The 15031-nt window shown below is 34.5% G+C and overlaps 1 protein-coding gene across 2 annotated transcripts in view; it reads left to right on the top strand.

Annotated features, from left to right (window-relative positions):
* LOC110023312 (malonyl-CoA decarboxylase, mitochondrial) overlaps nucleotides 1-15031 on the top strand; it is a 39374-nt gene that overhangs the window by 18873 nt on the left and 5470 nt on the right. The window contains exons 11-13 of one of the 2 annotated variants that reach the window (XM_020722642.1): nucleotides 6074-6202; nucleotides 14061-14130; nucleotides 14229-14298. In XM_020722642.1, the coding sequence (XP_020578301.1) occupies nucleotides 6074-6202; nucleotides 14061-14085 (154 nt within the window). In that variant the 3' untranslated portion in view covers nucleotides 14086-14130; nucleotides 14229-14298. Of the gene's footprint in view, nucleotides 1-6073; nucleotides 6203-14060; nucleotides 14131-14228; nucleotides 14299-15031 lie in introns of those variants that run through there. The other variant, XM_020722640.1, reaches the window with a different exon arrangement.

Below are 15031 nucleotides of genomic sequence, written 5' to 3'. Positions count from 1 at the left end.
GATCTTCTTCAGCATTATCTCTTCCTAGTATAATAACAACCCATAGGACTTCGAGGTAGCTCGCCTAGAGCGACGTTAATCCTCACCCTCTTTTAGGCCCCTGCACAACAAGATTGTGCAGCATAAGTCCTAACTCGCTTTAGGTTCCGAGGTTGTTGTGTGGTACGACGTAAACTCTTCTTTCTCTGTGGGTTATTTGCATAATCGGGTATTATGCAAATGTAAGTCCCAAATAATAAAATTGGCAGGATTGAACATTTAAATAACATAATCTCTAAAAATGCAGCCACACAGTAGGATAGTTTGGGAAGTCACTGGGATTCTCCTCAGGATCTATGACATCCCCTACCTTTTTCTTTTATTTGGACTCCTGAAATAACTGTTTCTATTTGAGCCACTCTCACTTGCCTTTTTCCACGTCCTACCTTGAAAACCTAAACTTTGAATTCTTGAAGACTAGAACCATTGATCATTATCGAGAGTTTTCTCAAATGACTCCCGTCATTTGGGATGTAATTAACTATAGGGGCTTGCTTCTATAGGGAACTTGGAACCCACGTAAAATAAACTCTATTTAATCTTTGTATTAAATAGGGGAATTTATCGGTCATATATAAAAAGTTCGCAGACCAAATGGATGTCACAAATCTCTTAGTTTGCATGATTGGGCCTATTATTTGGATCTACACTTTTCTCTTGGAATGTGTAGTATTCAGGGTGTCAGACACGATTATGCAAATTATTGGACTAATGAGATCCATTTGGTCTCATTTTTTTTTCAAAATTAAAGCATACTACTTTTGAAACTCAAACTATATATCTTTTATACTTAAATTAAATCTCAAAAATTATTTTCATATACCATATTTTCATAATTAATCAATCGAAAAAAAAGTTGACCGACACAAACATGTTACCTTCATCAAATTTATCCACATCACAAATATTCTCTTCAACATTAACATGGTCACTTGTCCATGTTGCTCTCATCCAATCTTGAGTGCAAACTAGAGCTTGCACAATTCTAGGAGATAATGAACTCCTAAATGAATTAAGAACACGACCACTTGTGTTAAATGTACATTCAGATGCCACTGTAGATATTGAAATTTCTAGGACATGTCTAACCATTTGAGAGAGGATTAGAAATGAGGGTGCATTAATCTTTCACCATGCCAAAATATCAAAACCCTCTTGCATAGTTTTAAAATCTTAAGCTAAATATTTTTCTAAATCTATTTTGCTATCAACGTCTTTTTTCCCACAATTATGTGCTCTAAACTTATCAATCATCATGTATTTTATCCCTTCATCTTTTAAATCATTAGGTTCAACTGCTGGACTTTGTCTTATCCCATTGTTATGCTTATTTCTATTTTGACCATCTTCCTTTATTTTATAGTAATAAAACATATTATAACAAGACGACCTTATTAATTATGCTAATGCACTCCCTTGGGGCCTTCATACATTTCCATGATTGCAAACTCAATGCATCTTAACTTAAACTGAGGATCAATAATAACTGCAATATAAATATATATACAAAATAGGAATACATAGATATATATATATATTTATATATATGGATTTCAAGGTCTCTATCCACTTCCAATTTATGAAGCATGCACAAACTTCAACAATTTCCATGAGAAAATGCATTTGATTTGACATACAATGAGCCGAATATACGAAAAGTAAGCTCATAGAAATTCTAAGAAACATACTAGTCTTCTTGTGTTCTCCCAATCAATGTCACGTGGAACCAAATTTAGTCCATGGCTTCCTTCCTAACCCCTCTCAAATTCAACTTTAAATTGAGGGTCAATCACCTCATAGCGCTCGGAGGCTCTCTCAAATCTATGTGCTGAATTCAACATAAAATATCTTGAATTCCATCTTGTGGGAACATCTAAGTAATGAACTTTTGCTTTCAATCTTTTTACTTCAATGCACTCTTTAAACTTTTGGAGACGAGCAAGAGTTGTCTTATGAACCTAACAACTGCTCTTATATGAAGCACAAAATAACCAACCTCTTTGATCCCATCTTGAACAATTAAATTTATGATATGTGCAATGCATCTAATGTGTAAGAACTTACCATCAAGGATACTCCCACCTCTTTTACCCATTTTTTTTTTGCAAGTGAGTGGTGATGCCATTGTTGAAGCTTGCATTATCAACTGTAACTGTAAAAACTGCATCAATCCCTCAATCAATTAAGCATTTTTAAACTTCTTATCCAAAAAGTTCTCCATGACTATAAATTGGACAAAAGTTAATTACTCTTTTGCTCAATTTTCGATCTTCGTCAATGTAATGGATTCTTTGAATGAAAGTCTAGGTGTCAGTTGTTAAACAAACTCTTTTACATGAGTTCTTAAAATTTTGTTTCAAATTTTCCCTCTCATCTAAGCGTCCATCAAGAAGGAATATGAAACATCAGACAACATTTGGACATGAAGTACTTGAACCCATATTCTTCAACATGTTTAAAGGGCAATTCATCTACAATTACCATAACAACTAAATCTTTTCTAGCATTCTCTTGATCAAATCTTCATGCCTTGAAACCTCCACCTGTTTCATCTTTTTTAACGTTTGTTTGCGATACTAATTGTGCCTGAGTTGATTGAAGATTCTGAGTGTTTTTTTTGACAAATAGAAAGATGGGTTCATAAATTTGTTGTACTATTAATTTTTTGATCACTAAGATACATCTTTTCACAATAATTACACTTACTCATCTTCCCTCATACCTTAGTTATGAACTTGGTGAAATGATCACAAACAATCGGATTTTGGCCTTATGGACTTGCTTTTTCTTCTTCTCATCAACTAACTTGCTATTGGATGTATTAACATCTCCAGCTGAATTAACTAGATGGGTAGAATCAATAGGCACTAGTTGTTGAGAAGAATCTAACTCATTTGAACTCCCTTCACAATGTGACATCTATCCAAATTATAACAAAAAGAGTAATTAACATAAGAACCGTTCTATTGTGCACATAACATAGAAAAAGAAAAGAGAAATCCATATCAAAGAAAAAAAAAATGTAAATTGCTAGAGAAACTTCACATATTTCCCACACAAAATCACATGAAATTCATGCATATTGATTATTTTCCATCCAACAATCTCTTAAAAATTACATGAAATTCATCAAAAAGAACGACCACATATATAAATCGAAACTAAATCATTGGTTTGGACATCTAAAATGTCCAAACTTATGTATTGCACATCAAACTTTGATGTGCATTTAAAATGTAACTTATGTAATGCACATCACATATTGGTTTGGACATAAGATACCAAACATTATCATACCACAATAAACATTTAAATGTCCAAATCATGCATACCACGATAAACTTTGATGTGCGTTTAAAATGTCCAAATTTTGGTTTATCATCATTTCGCGATTGAAGATGGTAAAGCTTTAAGGATACCATAATCTCATGTAAAGTTTTAAGAACCCCTAATCATCATGTAACTTATGTTTCAAAGCTACTCAATCATACTTTTGTAGGTAAACCTACAACATCTATCCTCTGTAACAATTAATGTAATGCCAATAACACAAGAATTCTGAACATGGAAAGCAAGACAAACATTTCAATCTGTAGAAAACTAACCGTCATGCTATCTAGACTAGAATTGATGCAAGCTGTGAAGCATTAGACTTAAGGCCATGTCAAACTGAACAGTCTTCTCCATAACTAAAAATGTAAATAAGCCACGTTTGAGCATATTTTGTTCAGCTAGCCACTTCAAGCAAATAATCCAAATTTTATGTTTGGCTCAGTTATATATATATATATATATATATATATGCGACATACCCAAAAAAAAAAAAGATGAGAAACTAAATCAAAGTAATGAGAATATTTATGAGAAACCAAATCAAAATATACCAAATGCAGATTTTAAAATTTAAGAGAATTTCATTTATGAGAAATCAAAATATACAATAATGACAAACCAAAGAAAAGAAAAATAAGAAACCAAATCAAAGTATACCAAATCAAAATCTGGTTTCCACCATATAAAAATGGGATAAATCTATTCTCAAATGTCAAGATGCTTTGATATGCTTTCCTTATACCCATTTTTATCTTCAAGCATATTGCTCAACTTGATCCCTTAAAATGAAACAATAAGATTGAATACAATATATAAATCCACCATCTAACAATGGAGCATGCCAAAATGAACCCACGAATTTTTTCAATAGTTCACCCTAGCGACCCTACTGCTCAGTTAAGATTAAGAAGTGTATACCTTCATTGTAGTAGATAGAGTTGTAGAAGAAGCTACGAGTAAAGAAAATTAGGGCAACAACTACAACGGGAAAGCACCCGTTTGAAAATACTAGGGGTTCCGAACCGAGATATCCAAGAGGACCAAGTCTCTTCAGGCCCCCACTTTCCCATTTCCACCATTGACACTCGACGCCTCTGCACGGCATTACGACCCTTACATTCACCATTACACCAAAGAGGAAACAAACCTCTTTAATCGAGGGGAGCCAGGTAGCCAGCTATAGAGGCCACAGAGCACTACTCAATCAATGCCATAGGGCAAGGCGAGCGGCGCAGGGCCGTAGGCTTCTTCAAATCCAAATGGAGAGTCGGGGGTGAACCCTAACTCTCCTTAAATAATTTTTGGTCTTCTGCCAAAGTAATAGCTTTCAATATTCACGGTTTACCCTTAATAATCAGTTTATGGTTAAATCCATTGTTTTTTAAACCGAACTGTAATCGATAAACCAAATTTTGGACATTTTAAAGCAAAAAACCGAACCATCTTTTAAAAAATCAAACCGTCTTTTCAGTTCGGTTCGGATCGGTTTTTTGGATTTATACAAATAGTACACACCCCTATACCCAGCTCTAAAAAATATTTCATTTTTTTGAGTATGCTAGGCAAGTATGGTGGCAATACACAAGTTGTTTGCACATTTGTGCAATCAAAGTTTATCTGTATGTTCACATAGTTGAAGGCTGTGTGCAAGTTAATGCAGTCAGATGTGTGCATGTGGCAGCCTTGGTAGCAAGAGGGTTTGCCTCTCTCTCTCTCTCTCTCGTTTCATTGGTCTGCAGGTGTTGGAGCTACTTTCTTTGCACCTAATGACAGTTTATGTGTGATTGTTTGGTTCTTTGTAGAATTCAGTCTGGCAACCTTGGAGACCCGTCTCGTTCCTTCTCTTTTGGCTATATCCATTTGATTTTCATTTTGTGCAGCGATGCCATACATGAATGATTTGCTTTGAGAAGTGGCTCATATTTGCAGGAGAGAAAGTAGGGGATGGGGGAGGGGTGAGGGAGGACAAGGAAGGGGAGAGAGAGTTGTATGTCTAACTTATGGCTTAATAGCTTTAAATTTGGTCCTAAGTACTATATTGCAATTTCCATAGTCGGCGTATTATTTGCCTTACAAGCATTTGATTGTGAGCAGCTAATATGGCATGCTTGACTGGCCAAGCTTAGCCTGAGCAGCTAACATGGCATGCTTGACTTGTCAAGCTTAATTTGACTTCAAATAATTCATTAGTTATAATATATATATAAATTAAGGAGCAAATAAACTGAGTTTTTTTTATTGATTAATTGTCAAGGAAACTGTAATTTCGATGTCATTTTATTATATTATACTCTTTGGTTGATAGAGGTGTACCTTAACACTTCTGTCTTCATGTTATTCTGCTTGAATAGGAGTATGAAATTAAACGGCCAATCATGTTTTGAATTAAATCTTGTAATTTTTGCAAAAATTGTAGGTTGTAAATTCTGAACGTTGTGATGTGTTTTTTTTCCTAAATAAAGAGTATGAATGATTGTTTTTGTGGTTTCCTGGCCCTCTAGATTATAATCAACTCTTGAGATGGGTTTATTATGTCTTTATTAGCAATTCTTATCAATTACCCTCAAAATAGAGCATGAGTTCTTATGTTCGTGTCCACCAGAACCTTCCATCTGCTAATGCTCATTCCTGAAAATTTTCTGCCTTGCAAAAGAGCAGCTCCACATCTTTGTACCGTTGTATTGACACTCTTTTTATGCAGGGTTTTCGATGATGGGAAAAGCGGCACAAAAATATTATTTAACATATTATCTTCAACTGACAGCGAGTGGAGCAAGTCTGATTGCCTGTTGAGTGCACTTAAACGTCCGCTAATGCGTCTCTGTGTCAGGTTTGAATGCACAACAAAAAATTGAGTTTTGAAGATTTAACTGCATGTTATTTAAATTTCTCCCTAATAGAATTTTTACTTTTACAGTTCAAATTGCAGATATTAATGCTTAGCTTTTGAAATCATTAGGCGTCCAACAATGTATGATCTTTACTATGCTACCATGGATACACGGTAATTAGGGAATAGGTGATGCGGGGCTTGAACCAAATAGGCCAACTTGTTTAGCTGAGGGCTCGGTCCAACCCCTACTAGATTGCTCGACAATTCAAGGGGCAGGAACTAATACTCCCTTTCCCCCTTCTTCTATTTCCTTTTTATTTCCTTTGGCTCTATGTATGTGCTATTTGAGTGCCTTAGGGTTTAGTTTTGGTGTTCCTGATTTCAGAGCTCCTGCAACCAGACATTTTTCCCCTTGTTAGGGATGTAAACGAGGACGGGTGGTGCTCCAACTGTATTCTGCTCCGAGTGTGGTTATCTTGTCGATCTCGCATTGTCCGACATCCTCCCTTCTACCGCACAGGCACCCTGCCTCTTTCTGTTGCCACTCAACACCCCCTTCACCTTCCTGTTGCTGCTCAACTCCCACCCGCATGTTCTTGCTGCCGCTCTGCTTCCCCTACCCCTTTCCAGTTACTGCCATTCCCTTGGGGCTATGAATTTTGCTCAAAGATTGTATCGCTCGAAAGTTGATTTGAATTTTGGCTCGGATCGAGATCAGATCAAAATATGAGCCGAGCAGTCAGCCAAAATTTTGGATCAATTTTTTTTTTTCAAGCCAATTACGAGGCGACCCTAAATCGACTCGAAATTTGATCGTTAACAACCTTCGTGATGCTAGGGCTGTGAATATAATGAATTTAGCTCAAAGATTGTTAATCGCTCGAAAATTGATTCGAATTTTGACTTGGATCGAGATCGGATCTAAATAAATGAGCCGAGCTACGATCCAAAATTTTGGATTGAAGTTTTTTCGTGACGATTTTGAGCCGGCCCCAGCTCAATTAAAAATCAGATTGTTAATTGCCCTACCTTCCCTTTTGTTCCTCCTTGTTGTCGCTCCTCCTGCTTTCCTGCGCCATCTCTGCCGCTAACCAACATTCCAACAATCTTCATATTGTTGCCTCTGAAATAATCAGTTTTTAAAAATCGTGTAAATAATTTGGTAAGTTAAAATATACCCAAAATTTCACATCCCTCATATTTCAACCGAAATAATTTTATAAAATTCTACACGCCAAAATGATCAATTCGATATATAATACTATATAGAAATTATGAATGGATTGAAACTTATAAAAATGGGAAGTTATAAGTTTAATTAAATTTAATTAACCCTTAATTAAATTTATTTTATCTCGCAATATTATTGTTCTCAACCGACCTATTACCACGATATTTAGGCCGCAGGGCTGGGATCCTTACTCCAAAGTTTTGAAACGCCTTTCCCTTCCTCTCAATTAAGAGTTGCGCCCCTTCTCCCCTCTCGTATTCTTCCTCTTCTCGCAAGTTCTGATGATCGACTCTAGTGTTGCGAGCAGAGTAGGCCTCAAAAGCTGCAGAGTGCTGAATCCTATTTCCACTCCCCCGATTTCTTCCTCCCACAAGAGTAGTGCTCGACTATTGTAGCCGCGCGACAACAACGACCCGCATAGAGCCACAGGCAACATTTTAGGGCTCCGGGGGTGAAATAAAAATGTACGAAATTGATTTTAGCGTTATTTGAGACTTTCATTTCTTTTCTCGCTCTTTTATTTTGATATTTGCCTTGATTTTGTGTCCTTTTTCATTTTCGGTATCCGTTGGAGGCGCCGACTTGTGTCAAAAGTGTTGAAAGTGATTTGTGAACTTCCGTATGGGCTTAGCGAGATATCAACGAAGATAGGAGAAAAATTAAGTGATAAGAAGAAGAGGGAATGAAGTTTTAACAACTTTGAAGAAGGGTTAGGGGGTTGAAAGCCGTTTAAGGTATATTTAAGCTTATAAGTTATGTTTTTAGGTTATATTATTTTATGAGCCAAGATATCCTGACATGTTTTAGGTATTTAAAAATTTCAGGTTGTTTACACGAGCTGACGAGTTTGAGACAAGCGTGCGGAAGCTAATCGTAGGTTGACTCCGTAAATTCTTGTTATTAATGTCTATGTAAAAGTTATCACGACGTCCAATTAGTTACCGAAGATTAAGAATTAGCGTGACAACCTAGATGAATAATTATATTTCTAAGTTTTAGTGATATTTTTTTATTTCAAAATGTATATTTGAATGCGTGTATGTTCTAATTTAGTTAGATTATTTTTATTGTTAAATCAAAAATATATGCATTACAGATAAGATATATAAGATAGGCATGAGATGCATGATATATATAGTATACATGATATAATAGATATGCATAAGATAATGATATTGAATTATTTGAAAGATATGCATGATATATATGATTTAATTGCACAACAAAGTATTATGCATGTTTAAAATGCATAAAGATATTTCAAAATAATATATGCAATGAAGAATGAAATAGTTTATATATCAATGTTTATATATGCATGTTCATAGGAGTTCACCTTCTAATGGTACATGCAGGGGATGCCACTATACATACGCACATAGAGATTTTTCCATTGCCCCAGATAATTTTGATGGTTAGATCACTAACTGTTGTGCCTACAAAATAATATCGGTCAGGGTCGAGTAGGCCAGAGCTTACCTCCGCAAACTATTGTGATGTTTATTTCGCTAACCGCCGTGATGACGGGATAATATCAGCCAGAGATAGGTGAGAGTGTTTTTCATCCTAGACAATTGTGATGTTTATATTGCTAACCGCTGTGTGGACGGGATAATATCGGCAAAAAATGTGTTAAAATTATATGACGGTGATACTCGGAGAGACAGTTGTGTATATAAAATGTATAAATTAAAAATAAAGTTAATGTAAATACATATAGAAAATTTGATTATTTTCATTTAAAGAATGTTATTTGTATATGCATTAGCATCTATAAAATTTCTTTTAAAAATATTAATGATCATATTATAAGCTCTCATATAGAGATATGAATGACCAATATTCATATTGGTTTTCTTTTTTTGCGTTCTCGTAGTTTAGAAGTATGATTGCTTCGACATTATATTTAGATACTTTATTATGTCACTTTAATTTTTTTTTTTAGGTTATAAGCATTAGAACAAGAGGAATAGAAGAGAAACAAATATGTATAGGAGGTGAGAACAAAAAAAAAAAGCAAATTTCTACATTTAGTTTTAATCGCTTTCTTTAGTTTTTCTTTCATGAATATTTGAATATTAAATTATTGATGATAGAAATAAAATAACAGATAATTTATTTTTCATCGTTTGACAATTTTTTTTCGTCTTGGTTAATTCCATGCCCCGTGTCAGGTAATGATAAAAGTGATATCAGATAAGAGGTTTATATTAAATATTATGAATCTTAATAAAAGAGCTAATTGGATAATTGCATTAAGTTATAAATAATAGAAATTAAAAAAATTAATTAAATCTAATTAAATTATATTGTAATTTCAGAATTATGGATGATCATGAGAAACATATCAGAGATAATAATGTAAAATTTGTTTTACCTCAGAATGTCACAATCAACATTGGTGTGTTTTTTGATATGATGAATGCTGTGACTCAACTGATTAAGAATTCTCAATTTCAAGCTAGTAGCAGTGAATGAGTATCAATGAATAAGTACTTGAAGCTCTTTCAAGATATGAGACCATATTTAATTTCTAGAGCATGGGGGTCAGTGTAAGCTGAAAACTAGCTATTGAGAGGAGAAAATTATTGATGGGTTGTCATGTCCATTAGAGAGGAGAGTTATTCTGATCACTTTTGCTTTTGAAGGAGACGCTAAAGGATTGTAGCAAGGTCTAATACAAGAGAAGTTCAGAGATAGAACTAGCCACTTGGTGCAGTGGGACGAGATTGTGAGAACCTTTAGAGATTGGTTTGTACCGCTGTCGCCGAGGAGACAAATGCAAGAAAAATTCATTTGGTTGGTGCAAGGAGATCGATCAGTTATGCAATACGTAGCAAAGTTCACTATGTTATCGAGACATGCACCCCAACTCATTCCAAATGTAGAGAAATGCTACAGATTTTTTTTGGATTAAATGATTCAATCAGATAACCACTAGTGTCACGTGGGATTGAAGACTATTCAATGTTAGTGGAGAGGGTTACACGGGTGGAGATTGATTTCCAGCAGACTCAGAAGCAAAGAGATTTGCACAAGAGGAGTTTGAAAGAAGTGACACCAACAATTCATTCAGGAGGAGAGTTTATTGGGAAGAAGATAAAGTCCTACATTAGTAGATTTATTAACTAGTTTGATAGTAGCACTATACATCCTTCGTTAAGTGTAGAAAGCAACTTCATGGTGAATATTTATTTGGTATGAAAGTGTCTTATTTATGTAGACAGTCCGAACATCAGAGGGGAAAACACCCTATCTAATCAGAGATCCACATCAGATGTTAACACAAGAAGAAATCTGGCTTAGAGGAATTTTCAAGAAGGATCTACTTCTAGAAGTGGTCAACAGAGGATAACAAAAGCTGATACTATGGCTCGTAAGAAGTAATCAAGGCAGAACATTCACCTAAGAGTTTATTCCTTAACTCATTAGGAATCAAAAGAGCATGTTGCCATTGATGTTGATGCGTAGAGTTTGATGGATGAATTGTCTTTTGGGTGTTATGTTGGATTTATCAGATGTATAGTTTATCACATATGCTAACAAGAAACAAAATTTTGTAATCACTTTATGTTCCATCTTCATAAAATATATAATTGATGCAGAGTTCATGAATTTCAAGGACAAAATTTTATAATGAGCATAGATTGTAATAACCAGTTTCGAGAAATCAGACAAAAAATTTGATGACTTAACATGGACTCCAAATTTCACATTTGTCAGATTTCAATCGAAATAATTTTATAAATCTCTATAAGTCAAAATGATCAATTTGATATATATTACTAAATGGATTGAAAGACATGAAAATTAGAAGTTATAAGTTCATTTAAATTTAATTAACCCTTCATTAACTTTCCCTAATTTTGCGTTGTTACTGTTCCCAACCAACCTTTTGCTGGGTTATTTAGATCGAAGGGCTAGGATCCTTACTTCAAAGCTTCAAAATCCTTTTCCCTTCCTCTTGGTTAACTGTAGCATCTCTTCTCCCCTCCTATATTCTTCATCTTCCCTTAAGCTCCACGATCGGCTCCAAAGTCACTAGCAGAGTTGGTCGCGCAAGCCGCAGAGTGCCGAAACCTATTTCCCTCTCTCGATTTCTTTCTCCCGCGAGAGTAGCGCTCAACTACTAGAGCCGCACGATTGATGTGGCTCACACAGAGTAGCAAGTGGCAATTTAGGGCTTCAGGGGTGAAATAAAAAAGGTACGGAACTAATTTTAGTGATATTTGAGACTTTCGTTTTCTTCCCCATTCGTCTGTTTTGATATTTTTCTCGATTTTGTACGCTTTTCATTTTCTTTAGTCGTCAAACTTGTGTTAGAAGTGTCAAAAGTGGTTTCTAAACTTTCGTAAGCGTTTAGCGTGATATAGTCGAAGATAGGAGAAGGATTAAGGTGATAAGAAGAAAAGAGAAGTTTTGGCAGCTCCGGAGAAGGTTTGGGTTGCCGAAAGTCGTTTAATGTAATTTAAGCTCATCAATTATGTTTATAGGTTAAATTACTTTATGAGCTAAGGTATTATGACATCCTTATATATTCAAAAATTCCAGGTTGTTTACCCGAGGTGGCGAGTTCGATGCAAGCGTGTGGAAGCTAGTCGTAGGGCGGCTCCGTAATTGTAAGTTATTAATATTCATATAAAAGTTTCCGCAACTTCCTGCTAGTTATCAAAGATTAAGAATCTAGCTTGACAATCAAAGTGAATAATTATATTTTTAAATTTCAGTAAATTTATTTATTTCAAAATGTATGTTTGACACTATGTATGCTCTAATTTAGTTAAATTCTTCATATTGTTGGATAGAAAAGATATGCGTGACATAAAATATACAAGATATGCATGAGATGCATGATATGTATGATAGATATGATATAAAAGATATGCATGATAGAAAAAATATATATGATATAAGAGATATGAATGAGATGAGAGATATGAATGATATGAGGATATGCATGATATATATGATGATTAGTTGCACAATAGAGTAAGTATGCATCTTAGTAAATTCATAAAGATGTCTCAGAATAATGTATGTTATAAATAACGGATTAACTTATATTTAAATGTTTATATGTGCATTTTTAAAAGAGATATTCACCCCTTAATAACATAGGCAGGGGATGCCAGTATACCTGCTCCATAAAGATTTTTCTATCACTTTGGACAATTATGATTGTTACATCACTAACTGTTCCGTCGATTAGATAATATCAATCAGAGACTAGTAGATCAGAGCTTACCTCTACAGATAATTATGATATTTATAATGTTAAACGCTATGCAGATGGGATAATATTGGTCATTGACAGCTAAGATGCTTTCCCCCTAGATAATTGTGATATTTATATCGCTAACCGTTATTCCGATGAGATAATATCGGTCAAGAGTGTGTTAGGTTTTGTTGATGGTGATCATCAGAGAGAAATTTGTGCATTTAAAATAAAGTTTAAGAAAATATATATAGAGGACTTTAGGATTTTATGCATTATCACATATAAGATTTCTTATAAAAAGTTGAAAGACTAGCATATTAGAAATTTTTTTATAGAGATATGAATGACCAACATTCATATTGATTTCTTTCTTTGGGTTAATGTAGTATAGAATTATAATTACTCTGGGTTATCTTTACATAACTAATTTTGTTACTTTAATATTTATTTTAGGTTATAAGTATTCGAATAAGATGACTAGAAGAAGAACAAACGTGTGTGAGAGGTGAGAACAAGAAACGAAAATTTATAAATTTTTACTTGTTAATTTTAATTGCTTTCTTTAGAGGCTCTTTTATGAATATTTGAATATTAAATTGTTAGTAATAAAAATTAAATAACTGAGAATTTATTTCCACCGTCCGGTCGTCCGTTTCCGTCGTGGTTAATTCCAAGCCCTGGGTCAGGACATGACAACCCCCCCAACTTGCCAACATCTATCTCGTTGCCGCCTCTTCCCTACCATTCACCTAATTGTTGCCATAGCATCTCCAAACCATCCCACACCCGCTGTTCAGCCAGTGTTCATCCCCTCCCCCCTCTCCCGTCCCCATAGAGTCCCACTTGTATCCGTGTCAGTTTATTTCCAATTTTATGAACTCTTGTTGCATTTCGTTCTAAATTCGTGCAATAATAATCGAATTTGTTTGTTTTCATATTAAATCCGGTATCATTAGGCTATATGGGTAAATGTTGCATCTGAATTGCATAAATTGAATGTTGCTTGGCTATTGCAAGAGGATGCCGAAGTGGAGAAGAGCAGTAAAGAAGGTGGGGTTTTTTTTTTTTTTGGTATGATGGGTGTGATTATGCATGGCTGGCTTACTGGCGCTGGGACTTGAGGAACAGTTAGTAGGGAAGGGTTGCAGCATTTTTTGCTGGCGTTGAAATTGTTTCTCTGCTTAAGAAGTGAAGCATGCCCGGATATAGGCGGAGCGCTGAACTCGAAATGCCTTTAACTGAAATTTTGCAGTTTTACCTTTCTAATGGCTCATGAAAAATTAAGAACAATGTCACATGCACGCTAGCATGACTTTTATTTAAAGATCATGCGTATACCCTTGTCATCATTCTATGGTATAATATACTGGGTAAAACTAAAAATGTTTTCTTTTAATATTTGCTAGAGAAAGGAAGAAATCTATTACTTGAAGGGATGCCATCTTATTTTGCATCTGTTGTTAGTTTGAGCTTCAGGTTTTTTATTTAATTATTGAATTGTCAATTTAAACTACTGTTTTACTCGCTTTTGAATGGTGTGTATTTCTGATGTCCCTTCTAAATGAAATTATCAGGTACCTTAAAGAAAAGAAACGAGGAAAAGCTCTAGATGCAGTTGCAAATTTTCACCTACAGAATGGTGCGGTATGTTGTATTCATTCAAGTGTGGTGGCATGCCATTAATGATGATTTTGTGCGTATATAAATTAAAGCCAAAATGTAAGTGAATATAAGAATTTGAAAAATAAATTTTGTTGAATAGTGTTCGTCTAAATGGATATAGAAGATCCAATGATTTTGGGAGGTTGTAATCCTTTTTTTTTTTTCTGAAAGGTTACATGAAGCAGGGATACTAGAGGATAGAAATTTGATATAAAATATTTTTGAGTAGAATAAAATAATTGATTGAGTGTTTGCTTTTGAGTTAATTTGTTGTAAAGACATTATGAATTGATAAATAAAACTGTTTAGTCGTATAGAATTAAGACGAATTATCTCTAGGGACAAAACAACTTCAACTCTAAAGGCAAGAGCATGAAGTGTGGTTTGAGCTTCGGCTATATGTGTTGTGGTAGGCTCACATGGCCTTTGGCAACTTGTTATGCTACTCTTAATTGATTTTTGCTAGAAGTTTTCGAACAAGTTTCAAAATAGTTTTGCTAGAAGTCTCTGCCAGACCATAAGCATTCAGTGTGATGTCAACAAGCAAACTGTTTGATTTTGAAGGCTACGTCTGTATCATATATAATATAATGAGCAATGTTGAAGTTGTAGATAGCTTAGTCTTTAAAGAGTTCTTCCCTTAAATCTTTTTTGACCTTTTTGGGTGGAATTGCTTTAACCCATTTGTAGAAGTAGTCAATGGTGAAAGATGAAC

Source organism: Phalaenopsis equestris, unplaced genomic scaffold, assembly GCF_001263595.1.
Source record: "Phalaenopsis equestris unplaced genomic scaffold, ASM126359v1 Scaffold000224, whole genome shotgun sequence".
NCBI lineage: Eukaryota > Viridiplantae > Streptophyta > Magnoliopsida > Asparagales > Orchidaceae > Phalaenopsis > Phalaenopsis equestris.
Note: the sequence above shows the minus strand (reverse complement) of the source record. Positions and strands in the feature narration are given on the sequence as shown.